The sequence below is a fragment of the Calidris pugnax genome, unplaced genomic scaffold (assembly GCF_001431845.1).
Source record: "Calidris pugnax isolate Ruff unplaced genomic scaffold, ASM143184v1 scaffold50, whole genome shotgun sequence".
In the NCBI taxonomy this organism is placed as follows: domain Eukaryota; kingdom Metazoa; phylum Chordata; class Aves; order Charadriiformes; family Scolopacidae; genus Calidris; species Calidris pugnax.
The window spans coordinates 4,213,708-4,240,339 of NW_015090780.1; the positions used below are offsets into that span (position 1 = coordinate 4,213,708).

General features: G+C 44.4%; 1 protein-coding gene across 1 annotated transcript in view; it reads right to left on the reverse strand.

The window, feature by feature from the left end:
* Positions 1 to 26,632, reverse strand: part of CDH4 (cadherin 4, type 1, R-cadherin (retinal)) — a 269,633-nt gene that overhangs the window by 144,869 nt on the left and 98,132 nt on the right. Inside the window, exons 2-3 of the mRNA XM_014957134.1 lie at positions 25,525 to 25,742; positions 10,694 to 10,870 (exon numbers count right to left, since the gene is read on the reverse strand). Of these exons, the coding sequence (XP_014812620.1) occupies positions 10,694 to 10,870; positions 25,525 to 25,611 (264 nt within the window). The 5' untranslated portion in view covers positions 25,612 to 25,742. The remainder of the gene's footprint in view (positions 1 to 10,693; positions 10,871 to 25,524; positions 25,743 to 26,632) is intronic.

Sequence of the window (26,632 nt, forward strand, 5' to 3'; positions counted from 1 at the left end):
TACTTCAGAAATAACTCCAACAGCTTATGGTGTGGGCAGAAACATGGCCTTTCAGCTGCCACGCTTTCCACAGGGACTTGGAAATACAGCAAATCAGCCATTTCCACTGAATTTTCAGTAGTCCCATAGATAGTGGGGGCACCAGAGCTCCAGCTCTGCCCCAGGGGGGTTTCATTAGCCAAGGGGCAGCTGGAGAACCATGGATTGCTCGTTCCTCTAAAGGAACCCCAAGCCCTACACCCAACCTCTTCACAGCACAGTCTGTGCTTCCGTTGCCTGGGCAGAAACAAGCCCCCGTGGCCTTTCTCCTTCCTTAAGCTACCCCACTTTTAATAACAATAAAATGAGCTTATTTACTTAAATAAATGGCACAGCTCACAAAGCCTTGAAACATGAATCAAACAAATAAGTCAACTGTAAAATGGCCCAAAAGGGCTAGAAACCCAAGCACAGACGCAAAAACCTCCTCAGGTCACGTAATTAAAACGAACAGAGATGATGAGTGAAAGAAGGAGCCGGGAAGGTGAACTGTCCCAGCCATGCCCACCAGCACCACGGCATTTAAAAGGTCTGCTAGCATTTCCACTGGAAACTTTTTGGGTTTAAGGGCTTATAACTTGAGTGACAGAAGCTTAGTCCTAGTCTCCAAAAACCCAATGCCCGGAGCAGGATTCTTCAGGAGGAGCTTTGCAAGGGGAGGGCTGGCCCAGGGGCTTCGTTATGACAAGGCTGAATACTCCACACAAATCCTTTTCATGTCATGTATATATATATATATATGTATATTTATACACACACACACACATATATATATATATCGACCTCCCAGAAACCATGCACAGACCTGAGCCAGGGAAGAGACCCCTCACACGTGTTACACAAAGGTTTATAAGTATATATATATAGACCTCCCAGAAACCACGCACAGACCTGAGCCAGGGAAGAGACCCCTCACACGTGTTACACAAAGGTTTATAAGCCACCATCTCCCTGGCACTACAGCCCACCCGGTTCCTGCCCCCAGGGAGCCCATGGGTGACAAAGCCCAGACCCACACAGGGCTCAGCCAGGCTGGGCACAGGCTCAGCACACTTCCATCCACATGAAACGACACATAAGCCACACCAATCCCTGATCTTCACTCTTTTGCAAGCCCACTCCCTTCCACACAGGACACTCAAGCTTTGCTCAGAGCAGCTCCCTTGGCTTCCCCAGCACCACGCTCCCAAACATCACTCACCCCAAAGTCCTTCTCCAGCGTCTCCCTCGCCCGAAGAGCAGCAGGAACAGCCCCTGTTCTTCCCAGAAGCTTCTCCCACAGAGTGCCCACGGCCAGGGCCAGCTGCAGCCAAATACACCTCGTTTCCACAGGGAGGAGACTGCAAAACCTCCTGCACCTGTGGCCAAACCTGTCCCTCCTAAAGAGAGAGCCCACCCTGCCCTTCCAGGGGATGGAGGGGTCTCTGCTGGGTCACAGAGACAAGAGAAATCCAGCTCTCTTTACCTAGGGCCAAAAACACAAACCCAAGCCCTACCGGCTGGCTTTTCAGAGCAGCTCCTGGTTTGGGGTCTGACAGGGAAAAAGGAATGTGCTCGCATGATGTACACAAAGGCTGGGATGTGTGTGGACACCTGGAAGCGTGGTCTCTGTGTGCTGGCAGTACAGGCAGAGAAATGCAAATATAATCTAAGAAAAACTCTAAGCGTGGCCAAAAAGGTTGGTGCTGCATGAGGCCGAATGCTCAGTCCTAATCCAGCGAGGCACTATTCCTGTCCTCAGCTTCCAGCCACTGAACTGAATCAGAAGAGCCACTGGAGCTACTTAAAGGCTCAAATTTAGGCACGTACTTAAAATCTCTGCTGAACAAGGGCCAAAATGTTCAGTACCATCTGCAGATACCCAAACTGCCTTGGGCAAAATGTTTCCCTTAATATAATCCAAGGTTTTGTTTGTTTGCTTTTCAGTTGTCTAACTCTTCAGATAGGAGGAAAATATCCCTTAAATTAAGGAAATTAGCAACAAATATCAACGTTATTAAAAATGTATGATAATTTTTAAAAATACGGGAAGGAATAAATTGCAAGGAAGTGGGGCCTTTAATGCCCCCGTGGTGTCAGAGCTGCACACCCGCTCCCCGCTGCCCCAGCGCCCAGCTCACACCTCCTCACTCTGCACCAGAGACACACGAGAAAGGATTCAGATGGTGACACCTTTATCACTGAAAATCTCAGCAGTTATAAATAAAACAATTAACCGCAGCAGTGAAAGCTTAATTTTAGCCCAAGAGTAAATTCTCTAAAATCTTAAAAAGTTGACATCCGAAATTCCAGGGTGCTGAATTGAATTCTTCAGCGGTGCAGACCGGCAAGAACAGATGCAACAGCGAGGAAAGAAAAAGCGTGGATGGGTTTTTTTGCTTCCTATCTCATTCCAGCCTGATACAGTGAATTTCAGCAACAGCCTAGCTGTCAAGGTTATATCTGCACCATCATTCTGCAAATCCAAACTCACACCCACACAGCGGCACTGTGTCTTCGGGACTCCATTTCAGCTCATGAAGGAAGCCAAGTCCCACAGTAACCTATTACTAATGTGGGTGATGAGCATTAAATAATGAACTACTGCAGCAAAGAGGCAGATTGCAAGTTCTTTGTCTCTGTTCACGTTTCAGTTTTTTTCATTATTACTATTTTTCCTTTGGAAAAGGCATCAGCAAAACCAACACTTTTTTTTTTCTAGCAAATTAACCCACTGTTTTTGTGTACTCTCTGTCTTTACAGACTTTCAATAGCTTTCAGGAGCTGTGTACGTTAGCTCTAACTATGCCTTCCTGCCTCTGCCTCTCCACATAATGACAGCCATACCGAGCGGCTATTACAGTTATCTCACTTTCTGGGGAGGATGGGGATGTAATGATATGTTGCAATATGTGCAATGGGGTATTACAGCTAAATACCCTTTGAAGTGATGGATGAACTATTTTGCCATGTGCCTGGTTCAAGGCGAGGGGTACTTATCCTTCTGCGCTTCCTACATCCCCTGCTCCCGAAGTGAATCTGGAGCAGGAGTGGGAAGAAATGGCTGGAAGTGGCTGGTGGTGGAGGAACCACCTGAGACCCAGCAGAGAAAAGGGGCTGCTGCGTAGTCCCTGGATGGTGGTGGACAAACACCTTCCAATCATGGCAAAAACAAGCCTGCCCATTAGCAGACCCGATGCACAGATGCAGCAGCTGAACCCAGACATGAAATGAGGTGACTGAATATAACCATCAGCAAAAGATTTCTGAATACTCGATAAAACCCGAGTCCATTATGAGATTCTTCAAATAACCCAAGGACAGGCCCAGATGCCGATCACCAGAGAGTGCTGCTCATGGCCATGGCAACAGCTCTGCGGTCTTGAACAAAGCCACTCATCTTTTCTGCCTTGGCTTCTTACTTGTGAAAGGAAGACAATCCTCACTTACACAAAGAGGTTGAAAAGATCAGCTCCTGTATGGAAAAATACCTAAGCAAAGACTGTACGGATCTAACTTACAATTCCTATTTAACAAGTAGTGGTTGGTGGTTGGGTCACAAATCCCTGCAAGTGTATCCCACCCCATCGCCCCCCGGGGATGCTGAACGACTGCAAACCAGTTTAAAGCACTGGAGGTGAGGTCAGACCAAAGGTCTGCTCTCTGACCACCTTCTTGGTTTGACCCACTGCACCCCAAATTTCTGCTGTCCTTTGTTCTTTGTAACTCCTCCATTTTTCATGCCACCAAAATTGGTAGCTACAAGATGGCTTTCCTTTGTAGGAATGGATTAGCACAAATCTGACCAGGATTTGTACCAGCAACAGGTGATCATCCTTGAGCATGAATATAAGACACCAGGTGTTGAGCACAAACACTGACCATCTAATGAGGGCACCTGGACCCTGACCTGACTTTAACCCACCCCATAAAGCAAAAAAGTAATATCCTGAGATTCTGCTTAAACCTGAAAAAAATTAGAAATCTTATCAATGAATTTTGAGACTCCTGAAATGTCATCAGCGTGGGAGCAGTCTCATCGCTGCCAATGGCTTCTGCGTTGTGTGGGAAATTAAAAACTGGTCCGTTTCTTTCACGCAACTGGGACTATATTTGATGGGAATTTATCACTTCCAAGTCATGTGGCATTTGTGGGTTTTATTACCTAGTGGGGCTTCTTTCCACTCGTGTTACTATTCCCAGAGCATCCTGGAAAATGGCAAAATCTCAAGGGCAGTGTTTTTTTTCTGAACTCAGCAATGGGAGCACTCGATAGTTGTCTGCAAAGTGTCAATCACCTCCAAATCCCAACCTCACTTAGGACGGTTCTCCTTCAGTAAGTAACAAGGCCGGGCTGGCAGAATGAGATTCTTCAGTAATACACTGACAAACTCAGAACCACAAAGCACCAAATTCTCCCTCAGTCTGGATTTGAATGCATAAATAAATAAAGCTCTTGCATTTATTTCTGCTAGGAGATTGTGTTATTCCATTCTGCAATTATGGAAAAATGCAGAGCACAGGCAAGATTTAGTGTCTGAGTTTTTGCTGCAAGACTTGTGTCAGGAGAGAGGCATTTCTGCTCTTGGGAATCAAAGTGAGATTCACCCATTTGTGGCAGGTGTTTTAAGCACTCAGCCTAACAATCTACCCACGCATGGCACTACAGCAATTCAACGACTAAATTAAATCTCTGAATATTAAATTAATGATGGAAATCTAAAATATTAATATATTCTAATTGAATATTCTCCGATAAATTATCTAGGCATTCTCAGCAATTTGATTTTACTTTCATTTCTTAAGGAACTTTCAGCTGCATAAATACAGCTATTAAAGCAATTCAAAAAGGGAACATTTTCTGCTCAGACAAGAGAACTCTAAACACAAAGAATCTAAAAATTTCTTTCATATGATTGATTAAATCATAGAGCCCAAGACAGCTGAATCATTAAATGACTGCTTTCCTTCAGTCCCTCTGGCTTTAGCAAGGACAATATAAATTCCCCAAGGGTCTGAATACAAGGAAATACAATATGTATAATTACAGTATAGGCTTGAATGCTGTTGTAAGAGAATTTCAAATGGAGCATTTATGCTGTAGCTGCACTTTTCAGTCCATAAGGCTGTATGTGCGTGTGCATGGAAAGCCCATAAAGCACTGGGCATCTGCTTTCTTCGACCTAGATTCCCAAATGGTGCAGCCCCACCAGCTCTGGCAGAGACACATGAATTTCCATCAGGATCCAGCCTATTTCTGTGAAATGCTGGAAATTGAGAGTGACATCTTCATATGCCATGGAGAGGGCAAACAAAGGAGTGTGCTGTGAGGAGTTTATAGAGCGTGGTTTAAGTTTAGGAACCTGCTTTAAACCGTGTTTATAAGACATTTCAAATGGCCGTGCCAAGAAGGTAGCAGCGTGTCTCATCTCCCTCTCCCCACCCATTCCTGGTGGGCCAAGTCCTGGTTTGGTAACACACACACAGATCAATACCAGAGCCAAGACCGTGGCAACACCAATTCTTAATGAGTCATTTTCCTGCTTATCTTTCTCTTTTTGGTGTCAGGTTGGTTTGTGGTGTGAAATCACAGCCAAGAGCCAAGAGTCTACGTCTTGCAGTCTACGTCCTTCAACCAGCTCTCAAAGAAGGGCTGTGCCCCCACAGGGCAGCTCCACACACACAACATCCCGTTCCTCTCCAGCCTCCGGGCTTTCTCCTTCTCATCTATGAATTCTATGATTCTATGGATTCTACCTCTCTCTGACTGTCACAATAAAGACCAAATCGCCTGATTTCAGAATTTCAGCTGGTGATGCTCACAGGGCTACCGAAGAACGAGATGGACTGAGAGCCAGAACTAGCAATTACAGGTTTTTTTTGTGGTTGGCACGGTAAAAGAAACAACCATTCCCATGAAGAATGGGGAAGACCTAGGCCTATTTCGAATCAAGGCTGTCCGCATGTCTCTCAGGAAAAGTAAGGTCTGATGTCCTTTGGGAAGCGTTTGCAAGGCCTTTTCTCACCAAACCTTCTCTCACCACAGACAGATGCCATCTGTCTTGCAGCTGGGAGCTAATGGATTCTGAACTGCCAATTTCACAGCAGTGAGCAACGTGGCGGGAGAGGAGGCATGAGGGATTCCTACCCTACAACTATTCAAAACAGTGCAAAGGTGCCTGCTGAAATAGCCACGATGCGCAAAGGAAATGGCAGTATTGAGGGCTGAGGGTCCAAGCTCTGTATCTCACGTGTACCTCCAACAGCAGGATTTTAGATGTTTGGAGAACTGTCTCACTGCTCTGATTCCCTGCTCCAGGAGGGGCTCCGGCACACACACAGGCTGTGGGGCTCCTGAGAGTCCTGTCAACTTTTGTCATCCTAAGTACCCGATTTCACTGTATGGCTTAAGATGTGCCAAACCCACCCACGGGTCCACCGTGGGGTTTCCTAGTGTGCTGAGAAGAGCTCTCTGCTCCGTTAGCATGCACCGTGCTGCACGAAACCCAACCAATCAATGACACCTCTGCGGAGAAGAAACGCAAGAGTTTTCAGGTATATTATATTCCACCAACTTTCCGAACCACTTCAGGACTTTCTGATTAAATTTACATAAAATGCATCCTTCCCTCTTACTCCCTGATATACACATTAGATTATTTCTAGTATTCTTGTGTCTGAGATTACCAGCGCTCGGATGCGAGAGAGCATGCTGTGCCTGTAGCACGCAATCAAGACAGCTCCGAAGAGCTCTGAGATCCTCTCTGGGTCATCCTCAGTGGATTTTCATGCTGGTGTAATAAGAATGAATTAGTTGTTTATCGTAAGAGACCTAATGGGAAAATACCACATTTTCCAGTTCCAAGTCTAATAAAGACAAGCTGGAAAAATTAGGGTTTATGCAGACCAAGTTGGAGACAGGGGGCTGATAAGAGCTCTAGAAAGGTCCTGGAGATGGAGCTGGAAGCCTGGAGCATTCATGAAGGTGAATATGGTTGTGGTGGTTGACAGGGCAGCCCATTACCTAAGCATCCCATGTCCAAGGGTCCTGCACAAGACACTTGGTCTTCTAAATGACTGATTTTCACACAGCCCAGTGAGATAAGCCAAGAACTGACTTGGAAACTGACTCAAGATTCCCATTAGAAGAGGCTAGAGACGCTCCTGTGGATCCAAGACTGAGATATTTTTTGAAGTTGAAAAGAGGATGAAATACAAGATTAGCTAAAAGATAATTAGATAATAGATAATTAAGAATTAGCTACACATGTAGCTAAAAAGGATGAGTCAGTGAGAAAATAGATGGCACTCAGCAAGGGCACAACTATTTAATATGTTATCGGAGCTGATCAGTGTGCCTGCATGAGTCATTTGCTTGGAGAAGGAGGGGGATTTCATATTGTTTTTGTATTTTTAATAGGCATTTTTATGGACCTCATAGTTATAATAATGAGAGTACCTGACAATTAGTAACGAAATTATCCTCACTACAGTAAAATATTTCACAGCATGTAATATATTATTCCTAATACAAAGGTGGAAGTGAAGCACAAGGAAATTAAACCCAAATTTTTCATAAATGTTTGGAAAATAAATAAGCATATATCAATAAAATTTGATAACTGTTTTCTCAGCTCAAAGACAAAACCAGAATTTGCAAAACATTTTTTATACCAATAGAAATTATTTTCAGCATACACATGTCAGATGTTTATTTAAACTCTTTGAAGAATAAGTAAATCTTTCCAGCAGCCAAAACTAATCAGAAATTCCTAGTATTACTTTTTACATATTATTTTTCTGAAATACATTTCCTAGCTAGTGTGGCTGATGCATATGAACAGACACGGATGTGCCTTTGAAAGAAAAAACCCTGTAATTAACAGAGGGGTTTTTTGGCAGGGATAATTTTGTGACGTCTTCCTTTTTTCTTTTTTTCTAAAAACTTTTTCATTTAATGTATTTTATCAGAATGAAATGGTTTAATGAGCAGAGAATTACAGTTGATCCCAGCTGAACCAGACAGGGCTGCATTTCGAGGTATGTGGCTCCCATCAAGCTGCATTCACCTTTGCTATGATTTAAACTTCATTCAGGCACAGCCTTGCTAAAAATACTGACAAGTAACTAATCAACTTCCATAAAATGGAATTTTTACCTTCACAATAGGAAGCAGGAGTAGGAGGGAACCCAGAAGATTTGCCTATGCATTTCAAATTAGTCTGACCTATAAAAACGCAAACAGCAAGTGGTACTACGAAAATGTACTTCTGGTAGGGCTTTCTGGTTTTCTAATATTCACATTTTCCATGGCATCCCTTCCTCTCCTCGGAGGTAACCAGAACCAAAGACAGCACAATGGAGGGACTGGTTTCCATTAGTTATACCTATCAAATGCAAGCCCAAGCAGGGCTTTTTGGACCAAAAAAAGTTCAGTTTCCAGGAACCAGCATTAGGTTTGAACGCTTTATATAAAGTAGCAGAGAAAACTGCGACAAACCTCCCTACGCACAAATGGGATTTGAGCCTTAATTTCACATGTGCACTTCTAGCTCCGGTTTGTGAGCAGATGGACACAAAAATATTCAGTGCCCAGTGAGCAAAAGCATGGGAAATCAGATCAAAACTGTTACCTAGATCTAGGAGACAGCAGAATGCTCCAGGGCAAGCTGAAGATTATGTGGATGGAAATAATCAGATAGTGCTGGTCTTTGAAGACGTTGATTTGTCCTGTTCTGGATAACTGAAGAGCCAAGTGTAAGAGGGGAGCTGTAACCCCTGCTAGGAATCACCCGAGCTGCACGTCCAGGGGCCAGCAAAGGGGCCAGATGCTGCCAGTGAGCAGAAACTCAACCCAAGCCTGAAACATCAGGGGTCTCACGCTTTATCAAACTGCACTCTTTGCACCACCTTCCCTGTCATTATGATACTTTCTGTATGTCAGATGAAAAGGAAGGCAGCCCTTTGTGAGCCATTTCTTTCTTTCCCACCCCATTTTTTACTTCATTTTCAGTGTTTCCTCTAGCACCCGTATTTAAAAGCTGCAATGGAATAGATGGCTGAAATTCTGGGAGCTCTGTTCCCATCAGCTTAGGTTATCTTTCCAAGGTTACTGGTAGTTTCAGTGATGAATGTCAATTCTTCTGTACCTATATAAAATTTATTATTTGTCACTTTCATTAATACTGGAGTCTTGCATTCTCAGGTCCTCCTGTTTCATCTCCAGACTGTAGGGGGAAAAAATGCCACAGAGACTTCAGTCCTTATAAATCAACAACTTTGCCATGGGAGGCTGGTGCCAAGTTGTTCTCTCGCTGTCTAGTCAAAGCTCAGAAGAAATCAGCAGGGAGTGGGACAGGGCATAAATTCATTTTGCAAGTACTCCACTTATTTTTCACAGGAATTCAGGAATTAATCTGAATTATTAATCTGATTTAAGAAGGTATTTTTTACACTTCAGGTTATTCTCCTCTTCTGACAATTCTTCAGCTTAATAGGACAATACATTAAAGGGCCACTTCACACCCAGCACTGCTGACCACACAAAGACTCCTTGGCTTCCCTCCCTGTTTTTCCAAGATAGACATAAAAATATTTTCCACCTGCTACTTTTTTATTCCTTGTCATACTTCCCTAACTGCACAAAGAAACAACACCAACAATTCGAGTTTACCCAATACTTGGTGAATTGGGAACGTGCACCTGCAGTCACTGCATGAGTCATTGCAAAGTTCACCTGAACTTCTGAAGGACTTGTCAAGCTCCTTCCCCCCGTCGCAGACAGGGCTGCGCTCATCAGTGTGAGACAGGTAACGACGACAACTCATTTGGATCCAGGCACCGTTTCAAGACGACTGGGTGAACTTCCTGAGGAAGGGATGCCAATGACACACCACTGGTGCTCAAAATAACTTCTAAAATTTTATAATTGTCACAGTTTTCTTCCAAGGGAAGAGTTGAAGGAGTCTGCCAGGGAGCTCTGTTTTTGCAGCTCATCTTTCTACTGCTCCAAAAACCGAAACCAGCACCCGCGAGAGGAACGGCAACATGGATTTGTATTTTGCTAACACCTATCGACAGCAATAATAGATCAACCAAATGTGTCTGTCAAAGGCCCCTTTTCCTGTCTTTTTCTCTTCCTGTCATCCAATAACCATCACAGAAAACCCATCTCGGAGATGAGCCTGGTGAGGAAGGGAACCGGCCGCAGCGAGAGGACGTGGGCTCCATCTGCAGCGGTGGCAGGGCCAGGAGCAGCTCCCCCCCTCATCTGCACCCCGGCCCCGGCAGGAGGGAGGGAAGGAGGGAAGGATGCAGCCCCCCCGTCGCCGGGTGCCACCGAGCCCCGCTTCACACCTGCAGCCGTTTTCTGGATGAGAGGGTGGGCAAGGTGCCACCTTGGCAGCAACGGCGGCGTCCCCGGAGGGACGGGCTGGAAGGAGGCGATGAGGCTGCCGTTCAGCTGGAGGAGGGAAATCTGGGGCAAGACGCTTGGAAAAGAAGCATTTCGGCAGTATGTGAAAGGCAACTTCTCTTGCACGAGGGAGGAGGAGCAGAGAGCCTGAGCTGCCAGCCAGACCTCCCGCGCCACGCGCCTGGACCTCACCTTCCACTCCACCAGCCCCACCTCAAGATCACCACCATTAGCATTATGGCCATTTCTTTATTAACTTACTCGAACCAGCTGCTGTGGAAAGGGTCCCCTGGAGTTTTCGGGCACGTTGATGGGGGGGATGACCCAGTCCCGCTTCTGCCGCCGCAGCCCGTTGGGGCTCTGGTGCTGGCGCCACGGGAGCAGCGTGTCGCTCTGCTGCTGCGCCACCTCCCCCGGCACCGGCTTCCTCCCCTTGGGCTGTTTGGGAAAGAAAAAAGCAAAACCAGTTAGTTTCTTCCTCGTTTCTTAGGACTTCCCCCAACGGCAGGGCTTCCCTGCCTGCAAACGGTCACGTGGAGCTCTGAAAATAATTGTTATTAACATGATGTATTTCTGCATCACAAAGACACACAATATGCTTTACTGGCAACTCTGCTGCCGCTTCATTTTCACAAATATATGGAGCTGTCACTCTCAAATCAAGATGCCTTCCAGAATATATCGTCTTCGTTTCACCCGCTGCAGGGAGCCTTGGCAGCACGTGGGGGTAAAGAAGCTCCTGCAAATTTCTTTTAAGTGCAACCTACCAGAACACCAAAAAAAAAGAGAAAATTCCTTTACAGCCTGTGTCATGGGCCCAGTTTTAAAGTATGAAGCCACTCGGCTCCTTGGCATTCTCAGGGTTAGAGCCACCTGCAGTCTGTGGCTCCGCAGATGTATCCTGCCAAAGCAAACACACCACGGCCAGAGGGAGAGTCGGCTCCTGGGCTGCAAAGGTGAGTTAGTTCAAGGTCTCCATAGAACCATAGAATTGTCTAGGTTGGAAGGGACCTTCATGAGGAACCACCTTCTTATAAAAGCTGGGTTTTGAACACAAATCCCAAATACACCTCTCCCCACGTGGCCTGGGAACGTAGCACGCCTCAGTCAGTAAACAACTCTCATTACTTGGGGCACTTCCAAATCTTTCTTTGTGATTTTTTTTAAAAGCCATGGATTCTCCCTGTGAAAACCTTTGGGTTTGGTCACATTAAAATGCTGGGGCATTAAAACGGAAATGGTGGAACCACAGTTTGGACCATCATTAGAAAATTTCTCCTTACAGAATGATGAAGCAACAAAATGTGGATTTGGAGAGGCTCTTCAGAGGTTACCCAGTCCTAATACTTAAATACTTTGTGGTCTTCTAGGATTCCGGGCATGAGTTCTGGAAAGTCAGCAGAAAAAAATAACGAAAAAGACAAGCTTTTTTTACCATATGGTGACCTGCACTTCCACCAGAAAACGTTTAAACTTTCATAAATCAGAAAGACTGTAAGCCACGTTCTCTTCATTTGAGGTCAGATCCAGTGGGAATACTATTCTCTGAATTTTACCATTTTTAGCTACGTCCCCAAAACCAAGAACAACGTAGGAAAAACCAGCAAAGTATTTTTGAGGCTCCTGCAATTTTAAGCCACTCTCACTTTTACTCTAAACGTAGAAGCTCAAACACCCTACAAACATTTGCAAGCAATTATCTTTTGGCACAGATTTCAGTAGGAATCATTTCACTCTCACTTTTAGTCTTACTCTAAACGTACAAGCTCAAACACCCTACAAACATTTGCAAGCAATTATCTTTTGGCACAGATTTCAGTAGGAATCATCGCTTCAGGGTTTATGATTTGGTGTAAATCCATCTATTAGCACACTTCAGGTCCCGATCTGGAAGTGCAAGGAACCCAGCTGTCACCTCAAAACTACACAGTACATGGAAACTAAACAGTGTATGGACCTTTGGTGGCTCCAAAGCAGTGTGGACCTTCTGGCTGCCCAGAGCTGGGCGCAGGAACAAGGAGCTCACACAGCTTGACCATGGCTCCGATGGGTGCTCCCCGTGGAGGGCAGCCATCCACTGGCTGCAAAGGTTTGAAGCATTTGTGCAAAAAATGCAGCTATTTCTACTGCAAACCTTAAAAATGAGCCAGCTCCAGAGCTGAATTTTTGTGGAACAGAGAACTGCAGTGTTTTTCAGTCAGACACAGACCCACGTTTCTCAGACCCTCTCTGCCACCGCCGGGTGATGGCTGTTGGGTGTTTGCCTGTTCTACCCACCTTCAACGAGCCCCACCACCGAGCTGCCCCACGGTCACTACACCACGCTCCAATATTTAGATGTTGTTCTAAGAACTCACTCATGTGTGTAATGAACAAAGGAACAGCATCATGGTGCGGAGCAGGAGGCTTTTCTCAGGATGTTCAGGATACTGGTAGGTCCCGTTGAACTCATCTTTCCTATGGGATGCAATACGCTATAGCCCATAGTTTTCATCTAAAAAGGGTTTTATCACCAGAAAGGTATATTTCTGAACACTGATGAAAACAATGTTATCGAAAGAAGATACCCCGAAATGTCAACATGAAAGAGGACAACAAGACATGAGCTACAGAAAAGTGACTATACCCCCCCCCCCCCGTGATTCCCAAATGGGGATCCTTTGAGAGCAGGTATTTGGATCCATTTATATAATTGGCAAGTGAGCATGGGGACAGATTATGAAAGGATGGTCAAATAATTTGTGCTCTGCTGAGTTTACACAGTGGAATGAGTCTGAACTAAAGACAGACTTGAGAATTAACATGAATCCCAAAGCTCCATGTATACTGAAATAATTAGTGTCAGCTCAGCAAGGCAGTACCAGCCTTTTTAGTCTTTATGAAATATTTGCTGGCAGGTGACTAGACAGTGACTAGCTTGCTTGTCACTCTTGATGATGTTTTCCTACATTAGAATAAACCATCAACATGACTCTGAATTTGGAATGTAGAATTTCAAAAGCGTCTTGCAACAACAATGTTTTTTTTTTAAACAACAGTTCTTTTTTATCTTCGTTTGTTGACGATGCATTCTCATGACCTTAATTTCTCTGGTGTTGTTTAAATACGTTGTACATGTTTTCTGCTGTTTAAAAGCTGTGAGACAAATGCAGTAACAAAGTCTGGTGAGTACAAATGCCAGAACTGTTCAGATCTCTGACTGAAACGTCCAAGAGCATCTCTGGAATAACAGCAACAACCAACCGCAAGCCCCAGGAAAACTCCCCTGTACCTTCAGGTTTGTAAGGATCTGAAGTTCAACTTCTTAAAAGCAGAATGTGACACCAAATTAAATTAATTCTAAAATACAGCTCACAATTCTGTTCTTGCTGAATAACAGTTTTCATGGAGATAACAACTGCTCCTTCTCTCATGGCCTCACTGGCCATAGGCTTCCCAGAATCTCCAGCAGAGATTTTCAGAAGTTAAAATATTCCTCTACCTTTTGTAGTCTCATCAGGACACAACCTGTCCATAGCCCTTCTCACAATCAAATCGAGCTGCTCTAATGCTACTGCTCTGGGGTGGTTTCCCTCTCCTTGCTTTTGTGAGGTGCCATCACCCTCCTGCATGTTGCCAAAGGACGCCGGGCGCTCGCAGCCAAACAGAGCAGCCCGTCCACCAAACGCACGCCATGGGCAAATTAAATCCACTCTCCGTTCTGAAAATTACATGGTGACATTTATAATTCGTTACAGGAGGATCAAACACCAAGCACAGAACACGTGAGCGTGGTCATTGGCAACAGACAGACAATTAAATGAGGATATAAAATAATCAGATAATTTAGCAATTATGCCTGTCCATTACTTTCGGACGTTGATAAGCTCGAGAAATACAGCTGAACCAAAACAGATGAAAACCATGACAACCTTCCAGTTCAAGGAAAAAAAGTGATTACAAAGTGTGGGATGAAGAAAAACAACAGGAGAAAAGACCATGCTGGGATATAAATTTGTTATGACTTTGGATTCAGTATGACCTAATGCCTTAGTACTCCTGCTAGAGCAGAATCCTTTAGAGCTTGCTAATGAAGTGATGCAACGCGTGCCGTGCCGGCTGTTATTTAAAGCCTACATTCTGCAAACCTGGGATGAAAGCTTTGCTCTCAGTTGTCCAGTGTCTCTCCCAATGGGCTTGTGGCCCGTAACTCCAACATTGGATATGCACTGCGCCAGCACGGGCAAATCATACTGCAGACACTGCATCTTCTGCTAATAAAATGCTTTTTTCCTCCCAATGGGCTTGTGGCCCATAACTCCAACATGAGTATGCACTGCGCTAGCACAGGCAAATCATACTGCATCTTCTGCTAATAAAATGCTTTTTTCTGAAAATATTGGTTACAGTCAATGAAAAACATACTGAAGTCACTGTAAACCTTTCCCTGAGAGGCCAAGCTGAAGGAGGCACAGTCCCGAAAGATTGGTTACAGTCAATGAAAAACATACTGCAGTCACTGTAAACCTTTCCCTGAGATGAGAGGCCAAGCTGAAGGAGGCACAGTCCCATCTGTAAGGAGTGTGCAAAGATCTGTCTTCTCAAAGGTTCTCCACAGAAGGTGTAGGGCTTTCTGAAGTCCACGTCAATGACTCAGAGGAGCAGTTTTCAGTCTCACGCTGCATTTAGTGATGGTGAACACAACTGGCTGTGCTCAGAAAAGGACACGTCGCTAAAGCCCTAGGGACTGTCAGACTTTAAAACCAAACAGGTTTAGGAAACCTTCCCCCAAACTGGTGAGACTGTGTGGTGCTTTGACTGACCTCCATTCACAGCACAGCACTGAGGGCTCAGGGAGATTCCCCGTCTGCCTTTAGCACTAGTAATCAAAGACAGCAGAGCCACCCAGCTCGTGGCCATCCACCCCTCTGCTTCTACCATCTACCACCTTCTGCCACTGCTGGTCTGTGCCTCGTCAGCCTTGGAGAAACCGGGACTGAACTCAACCCCTACTCACCAAAGAGGCTGAAAAATAATTCACTGAAAGAAGAGGACACGCGGGCCCCATCTCTGCTGGCGAGGAGAGGGCTGCGAGCCGGAAGAAGAGGACACGTGGGACCCCTATAGCCCCCTCAGCCCCATCTCTGCTGGCGAGGAGAGGGCTGCGAGCCACTGACTTTCCACGAGCCCACAAATAAAAGCAGGGAGTGTGAAGAAATACCAGCTTTCACCTTCCGCTACACTTAGCAGTCGCCGGTGCCGCCAGCTGGCACGGCCCCCCCAGCCAACCTGCCTCCCAGATCCGTCAGCCCCCGGCTACCCAGACATCTGGAAGTTATTATCCAGCAGAGCGTATCACAAACCCATTTACATAATATAATATCATATTTTGTGTTCCTGCTTAGCTGAACATTTTGGATCACTCGAATGTTTGGGTAAATAAGCCACCATTCTCTGCATATAAATAATGGTGTGTCTTAGGGTACGTTTGTTGCAGATTATTGATTTTATAGGGTTCGACCCACAAAACGAAATATTCTAGATTCTGTACTAAAATATATTATCCTTGCACTTGGCATAAAAAGTACCTGTGATCAGAGGAGAGGTAATAAGGCTTTTATTTCCCAAGTATCAAAATTATTTATGATTTAAGCTGTGCTTTATTTATATGCCTGTCTTATTATTTTTACAGTATCTTTAACACTTTGCACTAGGCGCTTTTGAGAAAAGAAATAATACTTGGCTGGCTTTGTTTCTAGTGTCGTTTCTATGGTTTAACTGCAGCAACGTGTTTTCAATATATTTTTATCAATACAAGGGGATACACGAAGCCACCTTTAGTCCATTGCTCCAACAGATTTCCCTCCATCTCCTGTATCAATACGCATTTTGAAAATTGGTACCATTTTCTACCACGGAAAAAATCTACTTTAAAATATTTAATCTGAAGCATTTTTGCTTGTTTCCATGGTAGCTGCGGAAAGGACAGGAGAAAATGATATTTACCAAACAGAAAATAAGACAATGAAAATATAGCTTAGTTCTTTAACAAAGGGAACATGAGCGCGCTGCAAAATAAACATTTGCATGAATTCTGTTCTAAGGAAACAACATTTTGCTGACATCAGGGACGGCAGCGGAGGACGAATGAGCCCCTTTTTTTCCCAAAATGCACCATTTCCCCAGTTTTTGATCTTTTAGCAGAGAGATATTTCGTGTTCTCATACAGTATAATGAAAGGGTTGCGGAACAAAAGGCAAATTTATTTATTTTAGGGTAATTGATTCTTTTCTATTTAGGTCATTGCTGAATTCACCAAAGTTGGAGACAGGAAAAAAAAAAAAACAGTTTTAAGAAGATCAGACTTCTTATTTTAGACTTTCTTATATCACAGTCCATCCATGTGGAGGTATTCTTTAGGAACTGCCCAGACAAGGAATCCATAATTGGTTTTTCTCCTTATCCACCTTCCAGAAATCTGTTATGACTGTCTACATTAGCTCTATTTACTAATAGTTGTAAGCTGTGATAAATTTAATCAAAGATAGCTTCATGTCACGTCCCATTACCATCACGGCATAAATTGTTATTCATGAATGATTTGTGTCAAAATGCTCTGAAAGCCAGTGTTTTAGCAGCAAGATGTTCCAACGTGCGCAGTTCTTCAGCGGGGGCATTAAATTAATGTGTTTGCAGAGAAGCCGCTAATTGACAATGAGACGTGATTTTGGCAGTAGACTTCCACTTTAAAGATAATGAACAGTGTTCAGATACAGAGAAGAACCCCCTCTGCTCCTAAAACTACACTAATAATTTCTGGTATAAACAGGAGTGGAGGGAACCAATCCTGACAGGGTATTTCAAGTGCCAAAATCAAGCTGTTTGATCATCACGACTTACAAAAGCTACCAGTGGAATCTCAGTGTTTGTGACCTTTATCAAATCTGGCTACATACAGTCAGGAGTGTTATGTTTGGTTAGGAACTCATTAAACAAAATCACCTCTCCATTTATAGAAACCATACAATTACAGTATAAAACATTTTAATTAAATCAGCTAGTTAAGCAAAAATTCATTACTTTTTTTTTTTTTACCAGCCAGCAGTGGGGCTGCATAGAGCCGCTCACATTAGAGTCAATTAGTAAGAAAAATTGTCAGATTTGGCAAGTGTGTGAGCTTCCAGAAGACGTCAGCTGATGGGGAAGAAAAAGTTTGACTAAAATCTGAGGGAGTTACTGCCCCCAGAGGAGGAGGAGGAGCCGAGTGAGATGCTCACACACGGGCTGGCCCTGCCAAATACCCCTCTCTCCAGAGGAGCCATCGCCTCCACTATTGCTGGGCAGTGGGGAGTGAGGTGTGAGCAGGGTCCAGGTGGTGGGTACCCACCTGGCCCCACAGACCTCTGGAAATGTCACCCCACAGAACCAATAAAATGCAATCAGTGGGACTGAGGAATCAAACCGTTCCTGCTGCAAAGCAAGAAAAAAGCTGAGGAAGAGTAACAGGTAAAAGCAGGAAAATTTTTACCAGGGAGAAGACAACGCCCTGGTTTGCCAGTCAGGCAGGAGAAGACTCTTTCTTCACAAAAGGTGCAGCAGGGCCACAGTGGGAAGCTGTAATGAAACGCCTGGACTCCAGAGAGAAGAGACACCCACAAGCTCTCAGCAAAACCCACCAGGTTGCCATAGAAGAACCTCATTTAAAACAACAAATACAGGTTATTCTCTCTGAGAACCCAACCAGGTTAGTGGCCCAGATCAGGACCTTCTAGACGTGGACAACAGCTCACGCCTGGAGCCAGAACGTGGCTCTGCAGGTGACTGCTCACCGGGTGACGAAAGATGGTGATTTCCAAGTACCATTTAAATGAACTCCAGAAATCACCTGAACTCACCCACACCTTCTGTTTGCCTAAACATTTGGTAAATTCTTACCAGTTTAAGTTGAGATCTGCTAAGTCATCACTTCAATAAGCTCTGCTTTTGTCCTAGTGGAACAAGGACCTTATTTGGTAAATTCTTACCAGTTTGAGATCTGCTAAGTCATCACTTCAATAAGCTCTGCTTTTGTCCTAGTGGAACAAGGACCTGCAGGAACAGGAGCTCAGGCTCATTCCTGAGCAGACATGAAACACCAAAGGTGTCCCTGAGGTGAGGGAGGTTGGGCTGGGGTGCAGAGGCAGAGCTGTGCTGAACCTTCTGTGGGGCCACAGCGCACTGATGATTAGAGGCATCTCCTGGACCCCACACTGCTTTCAAGAGTTCAAATGGTGCTCTTCCTCTTCCATTCTCTGGAAGAATCACATACCAAAGCAGGGACATAAATCCATCTGCCTTTGGTGGAATCTTTTATGGCTCCCACAGGTTTCAAGCACCTGAGATACTCTTCTTGTCATTGTCAGGCTCTGAATATTACAAGAGCTTTCAATGAACAGAAGCAGATGACATCATCCACAAAGCACAGCTCTCAATGTACTTTTCTTTCTCATTTTAAGGCTTGAACATCTTATCCCAACATGAAAAGTTCTGATGAGGCTGTTTCTTGTAAAGCTCCCCACAGCAACTTGACCTTTTCACATTCCCTTTGTAAGATCTAATCTCACAGTGCTTCTTAGGTAGGATTGTTTAAGAAACATCTAAATTACTGTTGTACTCTACCTTCTAGTGTTTACAAAAAGACACTTCTATCTTCAAGCTAATGTCATTCTCATAATTGGAAGAAGCCAAACACAATGGCTTCAGAGCTACAAGTACTTCTCAAGAGCATGGCTATTAAATTACAGAATACTACATACTTCTTACCTGTTCAGATACCTATAGGACAGGAATAAAGGTGGCAGATCTTGTCATATACCATCAACTAAAAACCGCTACTGTGGCTTGGTATCAGCTCTCTCATTCTGCACGTGTCTTGTTGAGAAAAATGTATGAAATACCTGGGCCAGCAAGCTGAGTTCTTCTACCCACGTAAAACTTCTAACAAATAATTTGAAAAACTCTTCCAAAACACATTTCCTTTGGCTCCTGGAACTCAGCCTACTACAATTGTTCTTCATCACAGAAAGAAGCAGGAGCAAATCTACCCCTTAACAAGCCTATGAAAAATTTTAATCTCATTTTATTTTTCTGAAGCCACGAGGTTCAAAAGATACATGAATTAAAATAATCACGATGAATTAAATGTAACAATACTCCTTCTCTACATAATGTTTGCAAGTAAAAAGATCACAGGAGATTTAAGAGATCACAAGCACCGCTGCTACTTTAGCACAAAGCCCAGTAATTCACTCTGGTACTTCTCCCCGGCGCTGGCGCGCGAGTTTGCCCTTTCAAGTCATCCTTTGGTTATCTCAAGAGGCTCTTGAGAAAAGGCTGTTCTTCTTTTATTCCCCAATTCTGGAGTGCACCTAAGCAAACGCTTAAATTTCAACACATTCAATTTCTGTCCATTTGCATGATGAAATTTCAGTGTTTAAATGCTTTTCTGGATGGAGAGTGTGGACTACGGGACTGGGAGCCCCTCAGCCCCAGTGCCAGGGTGGAAGGGGCTCAGCTGCATCCCATCAACCAGGACCTGAACTCAGAGGTCGGGAGGAACCAAAGCCCTTCTTCACCCCGAGCTTGGAACCACCACCAGCACCTCAGCTCTCAGCTCCCTGGGGCAAAGAAAAGGTGGGTGGGCACTCACAGCCCCTAAAAATGTTTATTTTAATGGACGTGCCCGCATGAAGCAATTTTTGTCGACTCAAACTCATGTTTACACACAACTGCCAACGGATTACCACAGCAATGAAGGGGTTTTTTAGAGATTCAGCCCAAAATATTTTTCGGAAGTGGCAGTCAGACTTCAGCAGTTCACAACAAAGAACGTGGAACTGGAGGTCAGAGGCTTTGATCTGGGAAGGGCAAGGCACACATCAGAGGCAGCAGCGCCCAGCAGTCCCGGGGTTTTGTTTTATCAGAAAAAACCTATTTCCGCATAGGCAGTTCAATCCTTCGGACTTCTTTTTGTTTGAAGGAAGACAGATCTGCAGTGAATTTCACTTACGGATGATCTTTCTAGTACGGCTTTGAGCCTGACCCTTGGTAAGATGCTGACTATTTAAGAAGTAAATGCAGCAAGTGCAGCGCTCGGAAACTTCCCATAGTGGGCTGATTTTTCAAGGCAATGAGCACCTGTGTGTCACATCTTATCTGGGTTTCAGAGCCAGGCAACGCAATTCAACACACCTGAAAATCAGGCCAAGTAAGTTCAGATGTTTTCACAAACAGCACTTCTATCTCATTTGATGATTAAACAAGAGATGTTCAAATTCGCTTAAGCATGAGGTCAGACAAGGTCACCTGAAGCATCTTCATTAGACTTCCACAATTAACACAAGCAGTCTCACTGGTAACAATTATATGATATTAATTTATTAGTCATCCGCTTTCTGATCTTTTCCACTGATCTGATTTGTTAAAAGCCCAAACAATGTCTCACAAGTTACCTAAAGAAAACAGAACTCCCTGCACCCACCCCCACTGACTGCAGGAAGTCAAGGCCTCGTTTCACTGACGAGGACACAGAAATAGAAACGATGCCGACTGCAGTTTAACTGCACTTGGTTTCTGCCTTGGATCCCCCCCGGAGGCAGTCAAACAGGACAGCCCCAGTATAATGGCCCAGTACTTAAAATGTACATAAAAATGGCCAGAAAAAGGCAGGATGACAAATACAGCCCCGTTTCCTCAGTCCATCTCTAGGGATAACACCGCATGATGGGGCAAACTCCACCACCCTGATGCCAGATCTATAATATCTCATCCCAAATGCAAGGGAAGGAAGGAAAGGGAACAATTGCAGCAGCTCCTTCTCCCGTTTCTTCCAGGTGCACCCACTGGAGAGCAGCAGGGAGAGCAGGAGCCCCGAAGCCCAGCTCCCACTCCAAGTCTCATTTTCCTCTCGCTGCTCCAGGGCCAGCGCGGACCATCCTCAGCAGCACAATAACCCGGGTCATCAAGAAGATCACTGCTGAATAAGCCTCTCCTTGCCCAGAGACCTTTGTATTTGCGATCAGCAATAAAAGGCTGTATTGGAATTGAAAATCTCAGCCAGTTAAAATGCCAGAGATGATTATTTAAAGGCTTTAAATAAAAAAGTCTGGCTGTAAGAATCAGCTTTTCAGATTCATATTGTATGGTTGTGGCCTTATACCTGGGTTATGAAAGAAGCTCAAAAATAAGATGAGATATAATAAAACACAAGCTGGGGTTAAGTGAGGATTGATTTCTGACAGCAATTCTCAATATTTTAAACACTAGCTGCATACCCATATATTTGCAAGATTTTAATTGCACAATTCCCAGTGATTTAACATTGCAAAAATTTGCATAATTCCATGCGCAGAATTTGAGAAGCTAAGACAATGAGAAACTTAGTTTGACATAAACAGGATTCAAAGAAAACAGTATTTTCTTTTCTAAAATAAGACACTGGCAGCAGATGACTGGCATCCTGCATGCACTGAACGCACCCTCCATCTCCAAGCTCTTTTGCTGGGAATTCCTTTCTATGCTGTATTTCTAAGATCCTGATTTTAACTCATGAGGTGAGAATTACAGACTAATACATAAACTAATAAGGAAAAAAAACCTGCCAGATATGCCTTAATGTGCTTAGACACATACAAGCACCGAAAAAGAAAGAAAAGATCAATATGGAAGTGTGGGCCAGAACTTCAGCTGGAACATTTCAAGACAGGGAACACTGTCCCTCCGGAGAGACACGGAGGAGCTGGGGCTGGAGGGACACGGAGGTAACTGCTTCTTCTGCAGCATTATCCCACTCGAGTTTATCTTTCATAAGCACTGACACAACCTACGAGGACTTGATATTATTTCATAAAAAAAACTTTCATTTTCTTTCTTTCCCTTCTTCTTTCCAAATTATACCCACAGGTCCGATTGATACTTTCAATCGCAACAACAGGCAGCCAGACAAGAACAGCACAAGAAACTTTATCTTAAGTATTTATTGTTATGCTGGAATATCACTCAGTTTCCTCTGGGGTAATTCAGCACTCCTGAGGGAAATGTGTGACCTCATTTGCATTTTCTAATTGAATTGCTATCAGGTTTCCTGCAAGACTGAGCAAAAAAAGTTCCTAGAGTTACTAACACCACTTGTATTAACCAGAAAAAAGTTTACGTTCAAGTGTTTGCTGGGGAGGAGGGGAAAACGTATGCTTCATGTATCATAAAATACATTTTAAAAACATTTACCTTCTTAGCTGTCATTTCATCCTCCGAGTATTAAACTTTAATGTAGTACTTAGAATTCTTTCATTACAGTGGTTGCCAGTGCAAATGTGCAGATTTGCCCAGGTTATTCAGTTATCTAAAGCAATTAGCACATTTATAAGGCCAACACTACGAAGGAGGGAAACTCATTGTACTGGGTCACCCAGCAGTGAAACGCCAGCTGGCACCGAGGGACATGGCCCCGCTGTGGGATCCAAGGCACAGACACCAAACCCCCTGATTTTGCAAGAAAAGCACACAGGGGACGACTGTCCCAGCAGGAGCCATCCTGAAGTCACCTGCCACCCTGAAAGCCTGCTGGCCACCACCAACGCTCACCCAGCCCATCCCGCAGGTTTCCAGTGTTATATATTGTGATAATAAAGGATCGCAAACCCAAAGGGTCGTGTATTGGAGGGTTTATCCTGGGAAGCAGAGAATTGCCTCCATTTTGGAGGCAGGTGATGGGAGACTGGGGTGCTCCCCCCAGAACCCTCCAGGAGTTTGCAGCAGAGCAGGGACCTCACTTCTGGTCCCCACGATCCCTGCCAGTACCCCAACAATGACCACCTCTCCTATAACGTTTAATCTGTATTAACCTCCATAATAAACTGTCTAATAATGGCCGTTCCGGGAGGTCTAATCATGTTTCCATGGAGCTTTAGTCTATAGATCACTGCGAACTGGATTCTGGTTTATCCTTCTGGAGGTGACTCAGAGGGGCAGAAGCTTCCCGTCCCATGGTGGGGCTGCCCCAGCTGAGGACAACCAGTCCTGGAGAACCCTACAGAAGCGCAGAGGATGGGGGAGCAAAGCAGAAGGACTTGTTTGTGCTGGAGGTGCCAGCAAACAGAGATCAGCAGGTGCAGTAAGGCAAATTTCATGCCAATTATTTTTAATGTCTGGAAACCGCTCAGCGTTTCCACAAAATCAGTCACAAATTTACAAAGGAAAATGGAAATGGATGTGTGCGCCAGAACAGAGCTGGTCTCTCTCCCCTCACCTCCTCCTTTCTCTCCCGTATTTGCCGTCTCCGTATCCTGAATATAACACAACAGTCTGAAATGTCTTTAAAAAAATTATGTAGTTCTGCTTGAGTCATATTATACTATACAAAACCAAATGTGAAATCTGTTTCTAGTAAAAGCCCTGAAATGTACTATATTAGGGTCATGGCCTGAAACACATTCAACTGGATATTGTTAGGTTTATGAGGTGTTTTTTTTAGCATAAACACTATTATTTTTAAAATAATCTTATAATCATATTTATTTCTTTAGTAAACAAAGGATTATTTTGCTTGCAAGAAGCACAAGCATTTAAATAAAACACAAGTCGGATGCCTGCAATAGGGACCCACAATAAAACTGCTTATGACCTTGTCATTAGTCTTGTTTTCCATATTTTTCCAGCCTCAAACTACACGCTAATAAGGCTTTTAGAAAGGAGGGATATGAATTTTAAAAAGCTTAGCTCTCTCCGTTTTGAACCAGAGTTCAGCTCACATTAACATTAGATGAATTTCCAACCAAATATTTTACTAAACCAGAAACTGTGCTTATTCAGTTTTCTTTCTGCTACACCGAGAAGAAATTTAAAGCAATATACGACACCTTATTTTGTACCTTCAATATTTCATTACTAATAGAAGGAAGCAGTATTTCTTTGGTTAGAAAATGGCAAATGCAGTTGACATAACACATGGGGCTTAATTATATCTTGCACAAGCCAGAGCCTCACCCAGGAGCAGCAGAAGTGCATTTATACGCCTCTAAGCCATGCAAAACCTCAGGGTCAGCCCCTTGGGCAACTGCAAGATTTAAGTCTCTCCGAGTCTTTTCCTTCTTGTCTCACACCTGGAAAAATTTGTCCCGAACGTCCCAGACTCGTGGGGTGGCATTCTGAGAGGATGGCACGGAAAAATCTCTGTCTCTTCCCCCTCCTGCCCTGCCCTCTGCCCGAGCACCGCGGGATGGGGGGAAGCAGAGGCCGCTCTGGCCGTTGGGACAATCACTGCAGTGCATTAATCCAGGCTCCACCAACGGGCAAGTGACCTTGCCTGTCCCTGGACGAGCCATGACTGTTCCCCAGGGACACACACCTCCATCCTTGCTCTGCAGGTCTCCAAGACCTAGCAATAAATCAGGCTCTTCAGCCAATTTCCTGCCAAATCCTGCTGAAACGTAACCACCCAACCATCAGAATTGGGTTTTTTGAGCAGGCACCAGACAATATATAACTGCATTTACTCGGGACAGTACAGGATCTCCAGCCCTGACTAACGCTGAAAAGGACGGAGGAGAAAATGAGAAGGTGGAGAGCTGCTGCTGCCAAAGGCTCACGGAGAGGAAAGAGTCTATGAAAACCAGGGAGATGTCTTCGCAGCAGCCAGTGCACGACTGCAGGTCCTGGCTGGAACCAAAGAGATCTGAACCTGACCTTGTGTTTCTCAAGAAGGTGGTTGACTTTGACTCTGGGGAGAGGGGGCACCTCTCCTCTGCAGGTTTTGTTTCAAGTCAAGAGAGAGCATTAGCAATGAGATGCAAACACAAGGTATTTAACACAGGCAAGTGGTCACTTAAAAACACAAAAGAATGAACTTGAGGAACCCTTCCCTCAGTTGGTGACCTCAAATCATCTGTCAAAAAGAGTTTCAAAGATTGTTCACAAGGAGTTTGATGCTGCTTGTGGTATCTTCTACCTGGACACCTCTTTAGGAAGCCCAGACCCAGCAACACAAACAACCCGATGCCGAACATAACTCTTAAAGGTTTGGGGACCACAGGCCGAGGAAGAATGAAATCAGAAAGAGAACTTGGAAATCTTCTTACCTTGTGCCCATTGTGTTGCGACTTCTCTGCCACCAGAAACCTGACCATGGCCTCCCGCCGGGCCAGGCTCTGGGGGTCCCACGCCATCACCCTCAGCGGCTTCGGGGGCACCTGCAGCTGGTGGGCGGCGAAGAGGGTCCCGTCCGCCCTCACCTTGAAGTCCAGGCTGTTGGTTTCATACCGAACTCCCTTGTTACCGGCACAGTTATTAAATTTTACTAGAACAGAGAGCAAGAGATGGAAGAAATGTGTGAGATTGGCGTGATAAGGAAAGCAATCAAATACAAGTTTCAGACATTTAATTTTCACTGATGTCTTCTATATCTCTAATAACCATCAAGGAAATGATTTAACTGTTTCTTCGACCTTTCAGGAGTGCTCTTGTGCTTTATCTCCGTTCCCCGGGGAAGACATTGTAAGCCATTTTTAAAGTATTTGATACAGTTTCATTAGATCTCAAACACAGCTGTTCCCCATTTCTACAAGTGGATTTCTCCCTTGTCGCCATTATCTTTTAAATTCGACTGGAGTCTATTACCCACACGGTGGGTATTTTTTTGCACGAAATGTTCTCCATTTCCCTAACCCTTCAATAACCTACTTACCAGATAGCCTATTTGCACATTCTTAACTGAAATTCAAAAGCCCATAACAATTCCATTATCAGAAATATAAAACCAGAAAACTTAACCAGAGGAGAACAACTAAAACCATTCTGCAGATCCCACCCGCTGCTGGACTCAGACCCCCCCAGCCCCATCCCCATCCCCATCCCGGCGTCCCCTCCCCGCCATACAGCTACTGTGAAACTTGGCTTTGCAAACCACAAATTGTCACTTAAAAGCCTCTGCTGTCAGATCAAAGTTCCCCAGTTGCTAATATTTTTATTTTCAGCTTTTTTTTTTCCAGTCAAATTCTTTTACAGTCTAGTTTGAAAACTATTTTTATTGGCATTAGGAAACATGTCACACACGTTAGGCTGGAAAAAACCCAAACTATTATATGACAAAATTGACAAATCTGATAGAAATTGAACCTGCAGCTCATCACGCAGGAAACAAACCACTTGCTGCCACTCGGGGAACCCACGGGGCGGAACACACATGTG